Below are 15123 nucleotides of genomic sequence, written 5' to 3' on the forward strand. Positions count from 1 at the left end.
TGAAAAGATTTCTTTAATCAGTAATCATTTGTTTTAATTCTGCATCAAGGTTTTAACACCAAAATCCGCCATAATGCACACAATGAACCCTCTGGGGTTGACAAACAATGCAAAGGTTCCATTTGGTGTCCTGATGATTTACGTAATTTAAAACACCATAATTACTTTAAAACCTTTTTATTTTATTCTTTTTATTTAAAAATGCTTATTTACTTTAACTTGAGTAAAAAAAAGTATAGTCAGTACTTTTAACTTTTACCAGCCGTTTAAAACGAGTATCTGTACTTCTACTTAAGTGAAGGATGTGTGTACTTTTGCCATCTCTGATAATGATACTGGATTCTCTAAAGACAAGTTTCACAAAAGTTTAAAAGATTTGTGAGTATATGTCGTTCTTTATACATAAGACCAGCTGCATGTTATTTAAGCTAACAAACTAACAACTAACTCTACAGTATCATAAGCCACTGCAATGCTGTCCAACCTCCACCTTGAACCAGTCTGTCATCACACACTTCACTGCTGTCACACTGTCCTCATACATGTCCTGCACCACCTCACATTCTTCTCTGACACACCTGACTTCCTCTTACAGTACCACAACTCCTCTCTAGGCACCCTGTCGTACGCTTTCTCTAAATCCACAAACACACAATGCAACTCCTTCTGACCTTCTCTATACTTCTCCATCAACATTCTCAAAGCAGGAGACCTGACTATTGGACACGAATTTCTACAAAGAGACAGAACTATAAAAGGATCTGCAAAAACACCTAGCAAGCAATGCTTACTACTTGTATCTAACAAAATTTCTCTTGTATTATTTGCATGTCTGGGCTATAGGTTAGGGTGGATAGATAAAAGCCTTTTCTCACAGAATTCTTCCAAAACACACATACAGTCACCCCAAACAATGCAGCAGAATTGATATGGGCTGAGAAGACTATTGTATAGGATTTTGGGCATAATACAGATGCTCCTCTCCTTACGAACGAGTTACGTTCCGAACAACCGACCAAGTTGTTACTGTGTTTGTTATTGATTACACATATCTCCTAATGATGTAAGAGCTTTAAATACTATCAAATAAACAATAAATGAATAAAGAATAAATAAAAATAAATAAAAAAATACACTTAAAAAATTTACTTAAAAAATAAATTTGCCCTAGCCCAGTGCACATCATGTAGTCTCATTACGACTCGTTACGACTTTGAGGACAGGTTTGTTTGTATCCATTAAAGTTTGTAAAGTGAATGTTCCTAAAGTGGGGAGCGTCTGTATCATGTAATATGTTTTCAATTATACAGCTGTTATTTTGTTTTTTACTTGACTCTATGTTGATATCATATTAACCCCTTGTAGACAATTGTCGCAAATTCGCTTTAAACTGCTTCCGAGCCCGAATGCAGCTGATTTGGCGTATGTATCCCTCCAATGCCAGTTGATGCATATTTGATACGTACCAAGAATCGTATTGGAAGCACTGGTCCAATACATAGTGGAAACTTCACCCACCTGATGGAAGCGAAGTACTGTACTATTGGGGCCATGCATGTGGAATTTGGCTGCTAATTTTGGGAAATTGTCCAAATTTGAGGAAAGTTGTGCTAAGATAAAAAATATGTACCACCTTGTTGTTTGCTTCTGCTGCTGACATATCGGAATAAACTCTGTGACAAAAATGTTGAAAGTGTTGCTTTGTCACGTTTTTGCTACATTAGGCAATATAAGAATAATATGAATAATATGCATATGACTAATACTGTATTGATGCAATATAGTAAAAATTCAAAATATTGTGCCAAGATTTTAAATGCTTTAATTAATTTTGCTGTTAATATACTTCTATAGTTATTGTAAAACAACAACAACAACAACAATGTAAAAATAGCCTGCAGGGATATAAATGAAATTTCTGCTATTTGTTTTAGGCAAAACAAAATGAACTAAATAAAAATAAATAAATAAAAAGTTGAAAAAGAAAGTGTCTGTTGTATACCCAAGCATCATTAGCCTGTTCATGTGCAGCGTTGATGCTCTTGCACTAATTGCATATTGTTGCATCCACATAAGGTCAAAAAAGTACCACCATAGGTTATTTTTTATTTTGTTAATATGGCCTTTGTAAACAGCCAGCCAGACGAGATTGTGGTTCATTGGATATTCCTAAAAAGAATCAGAAGGATTTGCTTGCTTTTAGAACATCCATTGCACAGGCACTCTACATGCAAGGCAAGGATATGTCAAGGAAGAAGAAGGGTGGCCTTCATCTGATGTTGAAAGGTTTAGAAAAATCTGGAGGATTTGGAGGATCTGGACTGAAGTAAATGATCAAAACCAGCATCAATAAAAAAAATCTACATACCTGAAACTGGAAAATGTGTTTAATTACCATTAATCCCAATTATGCCTAATGTCGCTACTTTGCATCATACAAAAAAATATAAATGATACAAATTAGCGACATTAGGCATAATTTGTTAATATTCAAATTAACAATCTCCACTTAATTCAGCATCTGTTTGACAGCTAAAACAAATATTTTTTTTAATATAATCGTGAATAAATTTAGGCAACAAGGGGTTAAACGTAGTAAATGACCTGCTATGATTTGTATCATTTTATTTATATCACAAATACCTGCAGTTTCAGCAGGTATGTCTATTTTTTATAGACAGTATATAAATGTGCATTCAGTTTGTATATGCACAATAAGTACCTGAAAGGGCTGACAATCTATTAAAATATTTAATCTCAATTAATTGCATGATTGTCATGAGTTAACGATTAATCGCAACTTAATTGTACATTTTTATCTGTTCTATATGTACCTTAATTTAATACTTTTTAGTACTTTTTAATACTTTTTAGTGAAGCCATACTTAACATACAGTGCATCTGGGAAAGTATTCAAAGCGCTTCACTTTCTCCACATTTTGGTATGTTACAGCCCTATTCTAAAATGAAATAAATTCAATATATTCCTCAAAATGAAACACACGATCCTCCATAATGACAACATTAAAGAAGATCGTTTAAGATTTTTGCAAATTTATTAAGACAAAAAAATGATAAAAATCACAGTAAGTATTTACAGCCTTTGCCATGAAACTCAAAATTGATCTTAGGTGCATCCTGTTTCCACTGTTTCTACAACTTGATTGGAGTCCACCTGTGGTAAATTGGAAAGGCACACAATTTGGAAAGGCACACTCCTGTCTATATAAGGTCCCACAGTTAGCAGTGCATGTCAGAGCACAAATCAAGCCATAAAGTCCATGGAAACATCTGTAGACTTTAGAGACAGGATTGTATCGAGGCACAGGTCTTGGTAAGGGTACAAAAAAATTACATTTAAGGTCCCAATGAACACAGTGGCCTCAATCATCCGTAAATAGACGAAGTTTGGAACCACCAGGACTCTTCCTAAAGCGGGCCATACTGAGCATTCAGGGGAGAAGGACCTTAGTCCGTGAGGTGACCAAGAACCTGATGATCACTCTGAAAGAGCTCCAGCATTTCTCTGTGGAGAGAGGAGAAACTTCCAGAAGAACAACCGTCTCTGCAGCACTCCACCAATCAGGCTTGTATGGTAGAATGGCCAGACGGAAGCCCCTCTTCAGTAAAAGGCACATGACAGCCCGCCAGGTGTTTTTGCCAAAATTCACCTGAAGGACATTCAGACCATGAGAAACAAAGATTGAACTCTTTGGCTGAATGCCAAGCATCATGTCTGGGGGAAACCAAGTACCACTCATCACCTGGCCAATACAACCCTAAAGTGAAGCATAGTGGTCACAGCATCATGCTGTGGGGATGTTTTCCAGCAGCAGGAACTGGTAGACTAGTCAGGATTGAGTTGAAAGATGAATGCAGCAGTATACAGAGACATCCTTGATGAAAACCTGCTCCAAAGTGCTCTGGACCTTAGAATGGGACAACAGTTCATCTTCCAACAGGACAATGACCCTATGCACACAGCCAAAATAACAAAGGACTGGCTATGGTAGATTATGGTAGATGCTAGATTACAAACTTAATATAAATCAGACTATAACTCTTGATTTTTACAAAGCAAACTTGGAAAGTGCTAATTTAAGTGTTTCAGGAAGAGGAAGGTTTTCAACCGTCGCTTAAAGATTGCCAGGGATTCCGCTGTACGGACATCTAGGGGAAGTTCATTCCACCTTTGTGCCAGAACAGACTTGACAATATTATGAGCTAATCATTTAAATATGTTAGGAATACTGTGGTTTACTGTCTTCCCAACCACAATAAACTGTCCAAAGAAGATGATGATAAAAAAGATAGAAGTAAATGAGACAAAATCATAGAAAACTTTTCTTTAATTGGTCATACTGTATGGTTTAATGAATCAGACACAAACATAAAATGTTGCCTTTATAGAGCACCACCTCTGTTTTTTTGCTCAAAATGAATGCAATATTTTACCAGGAATTTCTTAAATTTCAGTTAATTTCTGTAGGTCTAGAAAATTTCTCACAATTTATAAAATGTTTAAAGCAGTTGCCACTAAGAAAACACATTTTACGTTTTTAATAAATAACAACACAGGAATGTTAACCAATTTCATTTTTAGTAATCAAAGTTGCACTAAGCAGAAAAACATGTGGTGATGATGCCGTTTATTTGAAGTACTTTTAAAAATATTTTTGCATTGCATGTTTTATATTTAAAAAACCTTTGTACTCCCTTTTAAAAAAAAAAAAAAAAGAAAAGAAAAAATATATTTAGTTAGTTATATATATTTAGTTAGTTATATTTTCAACTATATATAAATATTACTTTGCTGCTGTTGCTAGTTGGATAACAGAAAAATAGAGTCTACATGTTGGAGTGTAGCAAATGTGTTAATGTTCTACAAGCAGTACTCTGTATCACTGTGAGGTCTTTGATTCTGCCCCGACACTGAATCACGAGGAGACACAGCAGGAACTGCAAAATTAGAGTATAATAAACGACAATAAAGCTGCAGTATAGTTGAAATGATAAGATTAGACTCAGTATCAAGTATCAAGCAAACAAACACATTTCTTGTTTCTTTTTAGCGCTACATCATATATACTGTAGTGCATTCAGAAAGTATTCAGACCCCCTTCACTTTTTTTTATTTTGTTATATTCAGCCTGGTACTACAATCTTTCAAATAGATTTTTTCTCATTAACTACACTCATTACCAAATAATGGCATAGTAAAAAAAAGAAATGTCAGTAAATTCATTTAAGAGAAAAATCACATAGTATCAGTAAAACAAATGTTTACTAATTAAAATTTATTTTTCAGTGGAGTTTATAATTTTTTTTTTTAAATGTGCTACACTGAAGGTTTAAATTTCGCCTCTTATATATTTTTTACATATTTTTTAATAAAAATAGAAAAACAGAAATGTGCGCTGCATTAATCACGTTTATAAAGTTAGTGCCAAAATGATGTTTCCTGATGAATGTATCTATACTGAACATCTACCAAATAGAACACTGCAGAGAAAAGATGATGACAATCAGGTGATCAGGAACGTCTCTGTACTCAGTCATGTTTACATCGCTGACTTCCTCTGTCTCATCCATGTTACCTCAAAACTTCAAGTCTTGTGACAAGAATATTAATAGTACCATATAGCCATAATAAATCATAGTACTTTGGATACTTAAGTAAATTTGAAGACAAATACTTTTGTATTTTTACTCAAGTAAAAGTTTAAAGCGAGCACTTTTACTTTTACTAGAATAATATTTTACCGAGTGTAATCTCTTCTTCTTCTTCTTCTTTCGGCTGCTCCCATTAGGGGTCGCCACAGCAGAGCATCCGTCTCCATACCACCCTGTCCTCTACATCTGCCTCTTTCACACCAACTACCTGCATGTCTTCCCTCACCACATCCATGAACCTCCTCCTTGGCCTTCCTCTTTTCCTCCTACCTGGTGGCTCCATCCTCAGCATTCTTCTACCAATATAATTCATGTCCCTCCTCTGTCGATCCCACTTCTGTTTTGCCAACCTCTTTCTCCTAATGCTCTCCTGCACTTCCTCATTCCACCACCACGTCTCCTTGTCTTGCTTTCTATTTCAGATGTCACACCAAGTACTTTTCTAGGTGCCTCCCTCATCACTCCTGCGGTAGTTGCCCAATCATCCTCTCCTCCTCTTCTTCTTCGCCTCCAAAACCATCCTACAGACCACCATCCGAAGCTGTCTAGCTACACTGTCCCCTGCCAACACCTTACAGTCTCCAATCTCCTTCAGGTTGCATCTCCTGCATAGCACATAGTCCACCTGTGTGCACCTTCCTCCACTCTTATCGTCACCCTATTATCCTCCTTCTTCTTAAAATACGTGTTCACCACTGCCATTTCCATCCTTTTAGCAAAATCTACCACCATCTGCCCTTCCACATTCCTCTCCTTAAAACCATACCTACCCATCACCTCCTCATCACCTCTGTTCCCTTCACCTACATGCCCATTAAAGTCTGCCCCAATCACCAATCGTTCTTTCCTAGGTACACCATCTACCACTTCATCTAATTCACTCCAGAATCTTTCCTTCTCCTCCATCTCACAGCCAACTTGTGGAGCATAGGCACTGATGACATTTATCATCATCCCTTCAACTTCCACCTTCACTATCATCACCCTATCAGAAACTCTTTTTACCTCCACTACACTCTTACTGTACTCTTCCTTCAGAATCACCTCTACACCATTTCTCTTTCCATCCACACCATGATAAAACAGTTTAAACCCACCTCCAATGTTCCTGGCCTTACTCCCTTTCCACTTGGTCTCCTGAACACACAACATATCTACCTTTCTCCTCTCCATCATATCAGCTACCTCTCTCGCTTTACCCGTCATAGTACCAACATTTAAAGTACCAACCCGAACCTCTACTCTCCTACACTGCTCCTTTTCCTGCCGTCTCTGTAGACATCTTCCTCCTCTCCTTCTCCTCCTTCGGGCCAACAGTAGCCTAATTTCCACCGGTACCCTGTCGGCTAACGATACCTGTGGCGGTCGTTGTTAACCCGGGCCTCCACCGATCCGGTATGAAATTCTCATTTGTGATTCGCATATTTGATTTGGCACATGTTTTACGCTTGATGCCCTTCCTAACGCAACCCTCCCCATTTACCCGGGCTTGGGACCGGCACTAAGAGTGCACTGGCTTATGCATCCATAATGGCTGGGTTTACCGAGTGTAATCTCTACTTTAACTAAAGTACATGCTTTTTGTACTTTGTCCATCATTGGTGCTTAGGGTCATTGTCATGTACTAAGTTGACCCTTTGGCCCAGTATGAGGTCCTGAGCACTTTCCATTATTCATTTCCCTTAACTCTGTCCAGTATTCCAGTCTCTGCTGCTGAAAACCACACCCACAGCATGATGCCGCCACCACCATGCTTCACTGTTGGGATAAAGTATGTGCCTTTTTAAATCATGTCCAATCAATTTAATTTACCACAGATGGACTTCAAACAAGGTGTAGAAACCTCTAAGCAACGTTCAAAAGAAATAGAAGGCACCTAAACTAAATTTTAATATTGTTATAAAGGGTCTGAATACTTATGTACATGTAATATTTCATTTTTTTTCTTCTTTAAACATTTACAGATGTTTATAGAATTGTTTATTCACCAAGTTATTATGGGGTACTGAGTGTAGATTAATGAGAAAAAAACTTTATTTAAAAGATTGCGGTATCAGGGTGCAAAAGAACAAAATTAAAAATAGTGAAGGGGTCTAAATACTTTCTGAATACAATGTACTTACATATTAGTATTTATTTAGACATGGTGTTATCTGTTCTGGTCACATATATTGCTGTATTTCTTTCAATAATAATAGATGATTATTTAATCTATAAGTATATTGTGTTTGACAAAGTACTTGCACAGAATACATTTATTTCCTCTACCTGCAGTAGCTACTGTGGAGGCGTCTGAGTGCTCTGTAGCTTTAAGGATTTTATTCATACTGGACACTGGAGCGGGAGAGAACTCAGTAGAAACAGCTGGAATCAGAATTAAACCATAAAAACATTTACAGCTGCATTATTTTCCAGACTAAAGTTATTAATTAATGAAACTTTCAGCTGGACGGTTTAAGCAGAATACTGTACAGTACAATCTTTGTTAGTCAATGTTACATCATTGTGGCCATCGTATTTTGTGATCTTAGAGCACATTTGTCAAACTTAGAGCCCGTACAATTACATCTGGCCCGCGAGATGATTTTATATAGATCTATTATTATTGTTATTAATGTCCCGGCGATATGAAGCGCTGATAACACAAACTACAGATCCCATAATGCAGCGCTTCAGCTGACTTACCGAACTCTAGACTACCTGGGAACATTCCAGCGTCAATCAAGTCGAACTTCTGTTGATGTATTTAACCCTATTGTACAGTTATTGTGAAACAGCGCCTCACAGTGGCGAAGAGAAAAGTTTATTTTGAAAACAGAGCCTTTCAAAACCGATAGGACTCTGAGTAGATGTTTACTGACACTGCGGTAAACACGTGTGTCTTATTTGTGGAGCGAATGTGACTGTAATTAAGGAATTGAATCTAAGATGGTACTACGAGACAAAACATCAGGATCAGCTGAAAAACCTGAATGCAGAGCAGAAGATACAGAAAGTAGAAGAGTTGTTTCTAACTTGTATAATTTTGACAGAAGATATTTTTATGAAGAGCAAAATATTTTAAGTTATTTAAAGTTTAAGTTGATTTATTCTGGAATAATATTTCTGTCTGTTTTTATTCATATTTATGTAAAAAAAAAAAAAAACATTAAGTTTAAGTGTGTTTAATAAATGTTTGTCCTGTTCGGCCGCGACCTAAAGTGTGCTTTGAGTTTTGGCCCCCTGTGCAATTGAGTTTGACACCCCTGCCTTAGAAGGCGCTATTGCTGAAATATGTAAATAAATCTTTTCTGTACAGTTCAATAAGTTTCTCCGTAGCAACAGACTGTTCTCCAGGCGCGTTCTTACACAAACATTTAAATGAAAAGTGGTTTGAATTTACGCTTTTAGCGTAGTGAACAATTTGAGCAATATCGCCCTTTAAGGTCACAAAATACGAGGGTCACAATATCTGGTGTATTAGGGGACGGTGTGCCAATACTTTAGTCGGTGCTGCTTTAATTTTTCATTCTCTTAATTTTAAATATTTTGTACGTGTTTCTAAAACTCTGTAGTATATTTGTAACTAAAAGCATCAGTACATTTAAAAATCAAAAAGTTTAGTCATGTTTACCTTTACTGACAGTGAACTTTACTTTAGTCAACTTGTCAAAGTCCCATGTACTCAAACCACAGTAATAAACTCCAGAGTCCTGTAATGTGAGGTGTCTGATGGCGACAGAAAAGCAACGTCCAGAGACACTGTTTAATGCACTGTATCTTCCCTTAGAGACGACCCTATCAGCCTTCTCACATTTAATTAATACATCAGAATAAGTGCATGGATCACGACAGAAGAACATTGGTGTATATTGATATCCATCAGGGTATTTACAAAAGATATCCACACTGCCTCCTTCTGTTCCAGTATAAACACTTTCAGCTTTGCTCTTCATTGTCACACATATAAGAACTGAAAACACACACAAAGACACGTTTGCTCAGTGTAACAACAAAATAATTAAAAATAATTGTTAAACATTTCATTTGAAGCAGTATTTAAATAACAATACTAGAACAAATAAATGTATTTATTTTACCTTGCATGAAGAACAACCATGCTTTCTGCACATCGCCAGGCTTCTTTCTAAACTCAGCACAGTGTGCTATATATCTATACATGTTTTTAAACGTTTTTCCTCTTTTTTTATTTTGCTCCCTGCCTTTGAGCTGTAGGATGTAGGCTGTATTGGTGCAGTTGTTAGAGGAGGTCTGAGAGATCACTTTTGGTTCTTCATAAGTAGGAGGAGGAAGCAGTGATGTGATCATTACAGGAAGTACTACAGAAAAAAAGGTGAGACATCACAGCTCTGATGTTTTGTTGTGGGAGCACGTTTCTCTGAAAATGATCACACGTATTGATTCAGATTACCATAAATGCCATCAATATGGTGTAATTATAATAAATCAGTCTATAAATGAATCTATAAAAATAACTTTATACAAACAGTTTTTATTATTCAAATGATGTAACAAACTTAAACTTTTCAGCTTGTTTATAAATTTTTTAACACATTTTAAAGCCAAGGTACAATATGCGAAATCTAGATTTTACAGTACTGAAACATATATAATTTATATAAAATAGTTTTTAATTACTTGAATATATGACGTGCAGTAACGTGTAGCTCATAGAGGACATTCTGTTGCTGTAAATACAATCATGGAAAAGTTGCTTACAAATAAGAAAACAGCAGTTTGTAGTCAGTGAATGCAGTTAAAATCAACACACCAGTGTTAACCAATTTCTTTTCATGATTTATTTATTCAGAAACTAATTTCGATAAATAGGCAGGCAAATAAGAATATGATTCAAGTGCAAATGATTAAACAAGAGGGGGTAAATCTTCTTCTTCTTCTTCTGTCGGCTTCTTCCATTATTAGGGGTCGCCATAGCGGATCATCCGTCTCCATACCCTCTGCCTTTACATCTGCCTCTTTCAAACCTATATATATATATATATATATATATATATATATATATATATATATATATATATATATATATATATATATTTGCTTATATACTCTTGGTCTACTTTAAAATGTGATGTTGCTGGCTTCTTTGAATTTCATGATTTGTTACTGTGCATCACTGCAGGCCTCTGACTAATTTTAGGCAACAGACTGCAATGAGATTTGTCCTGTAATGAATGCTGAAACCTTAAAATAAAAAAGATAGAATAGTATACTAAACTAAAGTAATTTTACTCTACTTTTTACTGATCTCCTGAAATATTAATAACTTTTTAGTAAAATAACTAAAAAAGTATAAGAAATAATTCTAAGTGTGCTTCCAGGCTGCATTTGCATTGTTTGCACGTGTTTGTGTAGGAAGTCACAGTCAGGATGATAAAATAAGCCTCACAGGTACAAGCTAAAAATACTAAAAGGCCAAGTGCCAGTTTGTCACAGGATGTCTCAGAAACAACAGGCCTCTGTTAAAATGTCTATTTCACATAGCATGGTATGTCTCACTTATTTATACTGTAGATGTTCAAATATGTAAAGAAGATGTAGATAACAGTTAATTACACTTCTTTTTTTCTATGTGCTATGTTCCTCCAAAAATATTTTCTAGAAATGCAGAGAATGATTTTTTTCCATTTGTGTATTATGCACCTCACATATATAGAGTGCTGTAGCTGTTATCAATGAGGAGCTACAAGAGAGTATGGACTGCAGTCATTATCTGCTGGAGCAGGGAGCTCAATGGTGCTGTAGATGGCTGAAGAATCTCCTCTAGCTGGACCAGCAAAGCTATATACATCCAACAGCGCATCATACACATGGTAAAGGTCCTCCTTGATTGAAAGAGTGTGAGAGAAAAGGCATTCCCATTAGCTGCGTAAAGACAAAGGTGTAAATTACAATGAAAGAGACATTTGCACTGACATCACTGTTTCAAATTTGAGCAAATAAGTATATTATTGATGCATCATACACATGCACTACTCACATACTCATTACCACATAGGGGCAACTTAGCAATAATTAAATGGCACAACAACATTTTTAATTCCCATCACTTCTTTGGTTCTCAGATACACCCTTTTTATAAGGTCTGTTCCCAGACTGTGAATACCTTTTTTAATGCATTAGTGCACTATAAAAAAATATTTTAAAGCAGTCATGATTCAGTAATGAAAATGCATGGGCTCACTTAAACATCCAGAAGTGTTTGTCTGTGAACATAGTTTGCCATGTGATCCACAAAGTTAAATCTCTATCATGCAAAGAAGAAGGCATGCATGAATGTGATCCAGAAAAGCCACCATCCTGTCTGGGCCAAAGCTCATTTGAAATGTACTGAGGCAATTTGGAAAACTCTTCTGTGCTCAGATTAATCTAAATGTTTTTGGGTTTTTTTGGAAACCAGGGACTATGAACCACGTCCTCCAGACTAAAGAGGAAAGGGACCATCTGACTTGTTATCCGCCCTCAGTTCCAAAAGCCACATCTCTCACGATGATATGGGAGTGTATTAATGCCTGTAAAATGTGAAACGTCTTTTTTTATGGAAGGCCTTGCATTCCGCAGCAAGACAATCCTAACTGCAAATTGCTTCTATTACAATAGCATGAATTTGTATTAGAAGAGTCTGGGTGCTAAACTGGCCTGCTTGCTGTCTAGACCTTTCACCATTTGAGAAAATGTGCCGCATCATATAATGGAAAATACCACAAACAGCACCCAGAACTGTTGAGCAGATAGAATCCTATATCAGAGAAATATGGGAATATGGGTCTCCTTAGTTCCCAGATCTATATGGATAGACGTAGTGATGCTACACAGTGATAAACATGGACCCATCCCAACCTTTTTGAGAGCTGCTGCAGCCATCAAATTATTAAAACGAATTATTATTATCAAAACGAATTATTTTGTATGTTTTTTCAGTTTAAACGTTTGATATGTTCTTTTATTGTGAATAGAATATGGATATATGAGATTTACATTTACATTTTGCACAGGATTTTATTTTATTTTTTTAATTGGGGTTGTAGTAGTTGTTCTGGTTCAGTACTTGGTATGACAGACCTGTTCAGGTTGTGGACATGGAATTTGGTCTTCAGGGGCAGGTGGTTTAAAAGCTAAATATTAAAAAGAAACAGAAAAAAAATAAACAGAAAATCATGCTGAGATTATGGTACCAAATAGAAACACTAAGCATTCTTATTTTTGGTTAAATTGTTAGTGTACGTCCACACAGAATCCTCATAATTACATGTGATGTGTGTGCTGGATTTCTTTCTGTAAAAAATTGCAAGAGCTGCAAGGACACAGCACAATATTAGGCCCAGTATTGCTCCAGAAACAAGAAGCAGCTGTCCTGTTAGAAACATAATTAACAGTGGATGAAATAGCAAAGTAAGTTTGCATTGCATTAATCTGTGAAAATGAAAAATATTGTTTAAATTAAACATTAATTCATTCATTCAGAAACCCTGCATAATCACTAAGCAGGTCATCTGAACTGTAAAAATTGAACTGTTTACCGTGTGTGTCTAAAGCAGTTTCCAAGGTTTCAGGTGTGGATGATGCTTGTTTATTTAACATTAAATTATCTGAAAAATAAATATAATCCACATTTCACCAGTTTTAAAAAGACAATTAAGTTTATATATTCTTTTATGAAACAATGATCTAAATGGTAATAAAAACAACCAAAATCTGTACAGAATCTAAAACCAACATGATCATTAACTTAATTCTTCTAGGATTTTATTAGGAAGATAGAAAAGAGGTTTTAATAAGAGCATGTTGTGTTCTGTACCTGCAGTACTTAGTATCACTGTTGTAGCCCAAGTAATCTGCGTGGTTTCAAAAGAACTTGTAGACAGAGTAGATACTGTGTGTAAGAATCAACATGAATCATAAGTGTATAAAAAGCTGCATTAAAGTTCCAACCAAATCAAATATCAAGCAGTTAACGTTCATCTTTATCATCATTATTATTATTAATAACAGTTAACTTTTATTGTATACAAATTATTTTATTTACCTTCTGCATGCAACAAGAATTCATGGTTTATGGATATCACAAACTATACATTTATTTAGTGCTTGACTATTTACAATTGAGGCAATTAAACATCTGTAGCTAAGATCTACAATTCTTTCACAGAGATTAGCTGAGATATTTATAATATGAAATTAAAGTCATGTTTACCTGTACTGACAGTCAGTTTTACTTTAGTCAACTTGTCAAAGCCCCATTTACTCAAACCACAGTAATAAACTCCAGAGTCCTGTAATGTGAGATGTTTGATGGTGACTGAGAAGCAACGTCCAGAGACATTGTTTACTAAACTGTATTTTCCCTTAGAGACGACCCTATCAGCCTTCTCACATTTAATTAATACATCAGAAGAAGTGCATGGAGCACGACAGAGGTACTTGGGTGTATAAAGATATCCATCAGGGTATTTACAGGAGATATCCACACTGCCTCCTTCTGTTCCTGTATAAACACTTTCAGCTTTGCTCTTCAATGTCGCACATATCAGAACTAAAAACACACAGAGACACATTGTACATGGTTGTTAAATGCTAATTGTAAGATATTTACTAAAAAACAGCATCATGTTTGGGAAGTCTCACAAGTATTATTTTGTTATTAATACTAACTCTTAAAAAGACAATATCTGTTAAATGGTTATCTGCATTGATTCAACCCAACAGGCTGATATTCTTAAAATTAAATAGAAAGAAAAAAGAAGAAAAAATAAATAATTATTTTACCTTGAAAAAAGGACAGAGTCCTTAGAAATCTTTGCATGGTTTTCTGTACATCACCCGCCGTTCTTACAAACTCAGCACATTATGCTACATAACTATTTCTACAATCTTTTTTTTTTCTTTTTCAGTGAGCTGCATGAAGTCAACTGAGGAGTTCTGAGAGTTCACATCTGGTGCTTAACAATCAGCAGGAAGTAGAAGCAGTGATGTAAAGGAAGGAAACAGGAACCTTTTGATATATCAGAGCTCTGACTAAACATATTTTTCAATGGTTTGAGCAGAATTTTTTATCAAAATTGTATAATTGTAAAAAATTTCAGAATCAGAATCAGAATCAGGTTTATTGGCCAAGTGTGTTGACACACGCAAAGAATTTGGTTCCAGCTGTTAGTGACTCTCAAAAGTACAGACATGAATAAAACCTATACATGACAAAACAGACAAGACAAGACAAAAACAGACTATACAAGACAATACAGACAATATGAGACAGTATAGACAGTGTGGGTAATAAATACAAATAGATCAGTAATGTTCATAAAGTGTGGGAGTGCATGGTAGTGCAAATGACAGTATTGTGTGCCAGGTATGATTAGAGAGTTTACTATAAAACTTTGTACAATATATAGCAGCCATAGTGTGTGCAACATATAAAGATAATGTGATGAC

General features: G+C 35.6%; 1 protein-coding gene across 2 annotated transcripts; it reads right to left on the minus strand.

Annotated features, from left to right (window-relative positions):
• Positions 1–7914: 7914 nt before the first annotated feature.
• Positions 7915–14600, minus strand: LOC124400318 (CMRF35-like molecule 1). Of its 2 annotated transcripts, XR_006928362.1 has the most exons (11): positions 14458–14600; positions 13886–14224; positions 13490–13564; positions 13212–13280; positions 12941–13045; positions 12754–12806; positions 11335–11516; positions 10312–10361; positions 9753–10051; positions 9287–9625; positions 7915–8037 (listed from the first exon to the last, which is right to left on the minus strand). XR_006928362.1 is itself a non-coding variant. In XM_046872046.1 (7 exons), exons 1-7 carry the CDS (start codon positions 14492–14494, stop codon positions 11364–11366), a joined length of 831 nt encoding a protein of 276 aa, XP_046728002.1. In that variant the 5' UTR covers positions 14495–14600; the 3' UTR covers positions 10734–11363. The 2 variants fall into 2 exon arrangements, 1 of the variants encoding a protein (XP_046728002.1); XM_046872046.1 differs by lacking the exons at positions 7915–8037; positions 9287–9625; positions 9753–10051; positions 10312–10361 and having other exon boundaries at positions 10734–11516.
• Between the last annotated feature and the right edge of the window lie 523 nt (positions 14601–15123).

This window comes from Silurus meridionalis, chromosome 17, assembly GCF_014805685.1.
Source record: "Silurus meridionalis isolate SWU-2019-XX chromosome 17, ASM1480568v1, whole genome shotgun sequence".
Lineage (NCBI taxonomy): Eukaryota > Metazoa > Chordata > Actinopteri > Siluriformes > Siluridae > Silurus > Silurus meridionalis.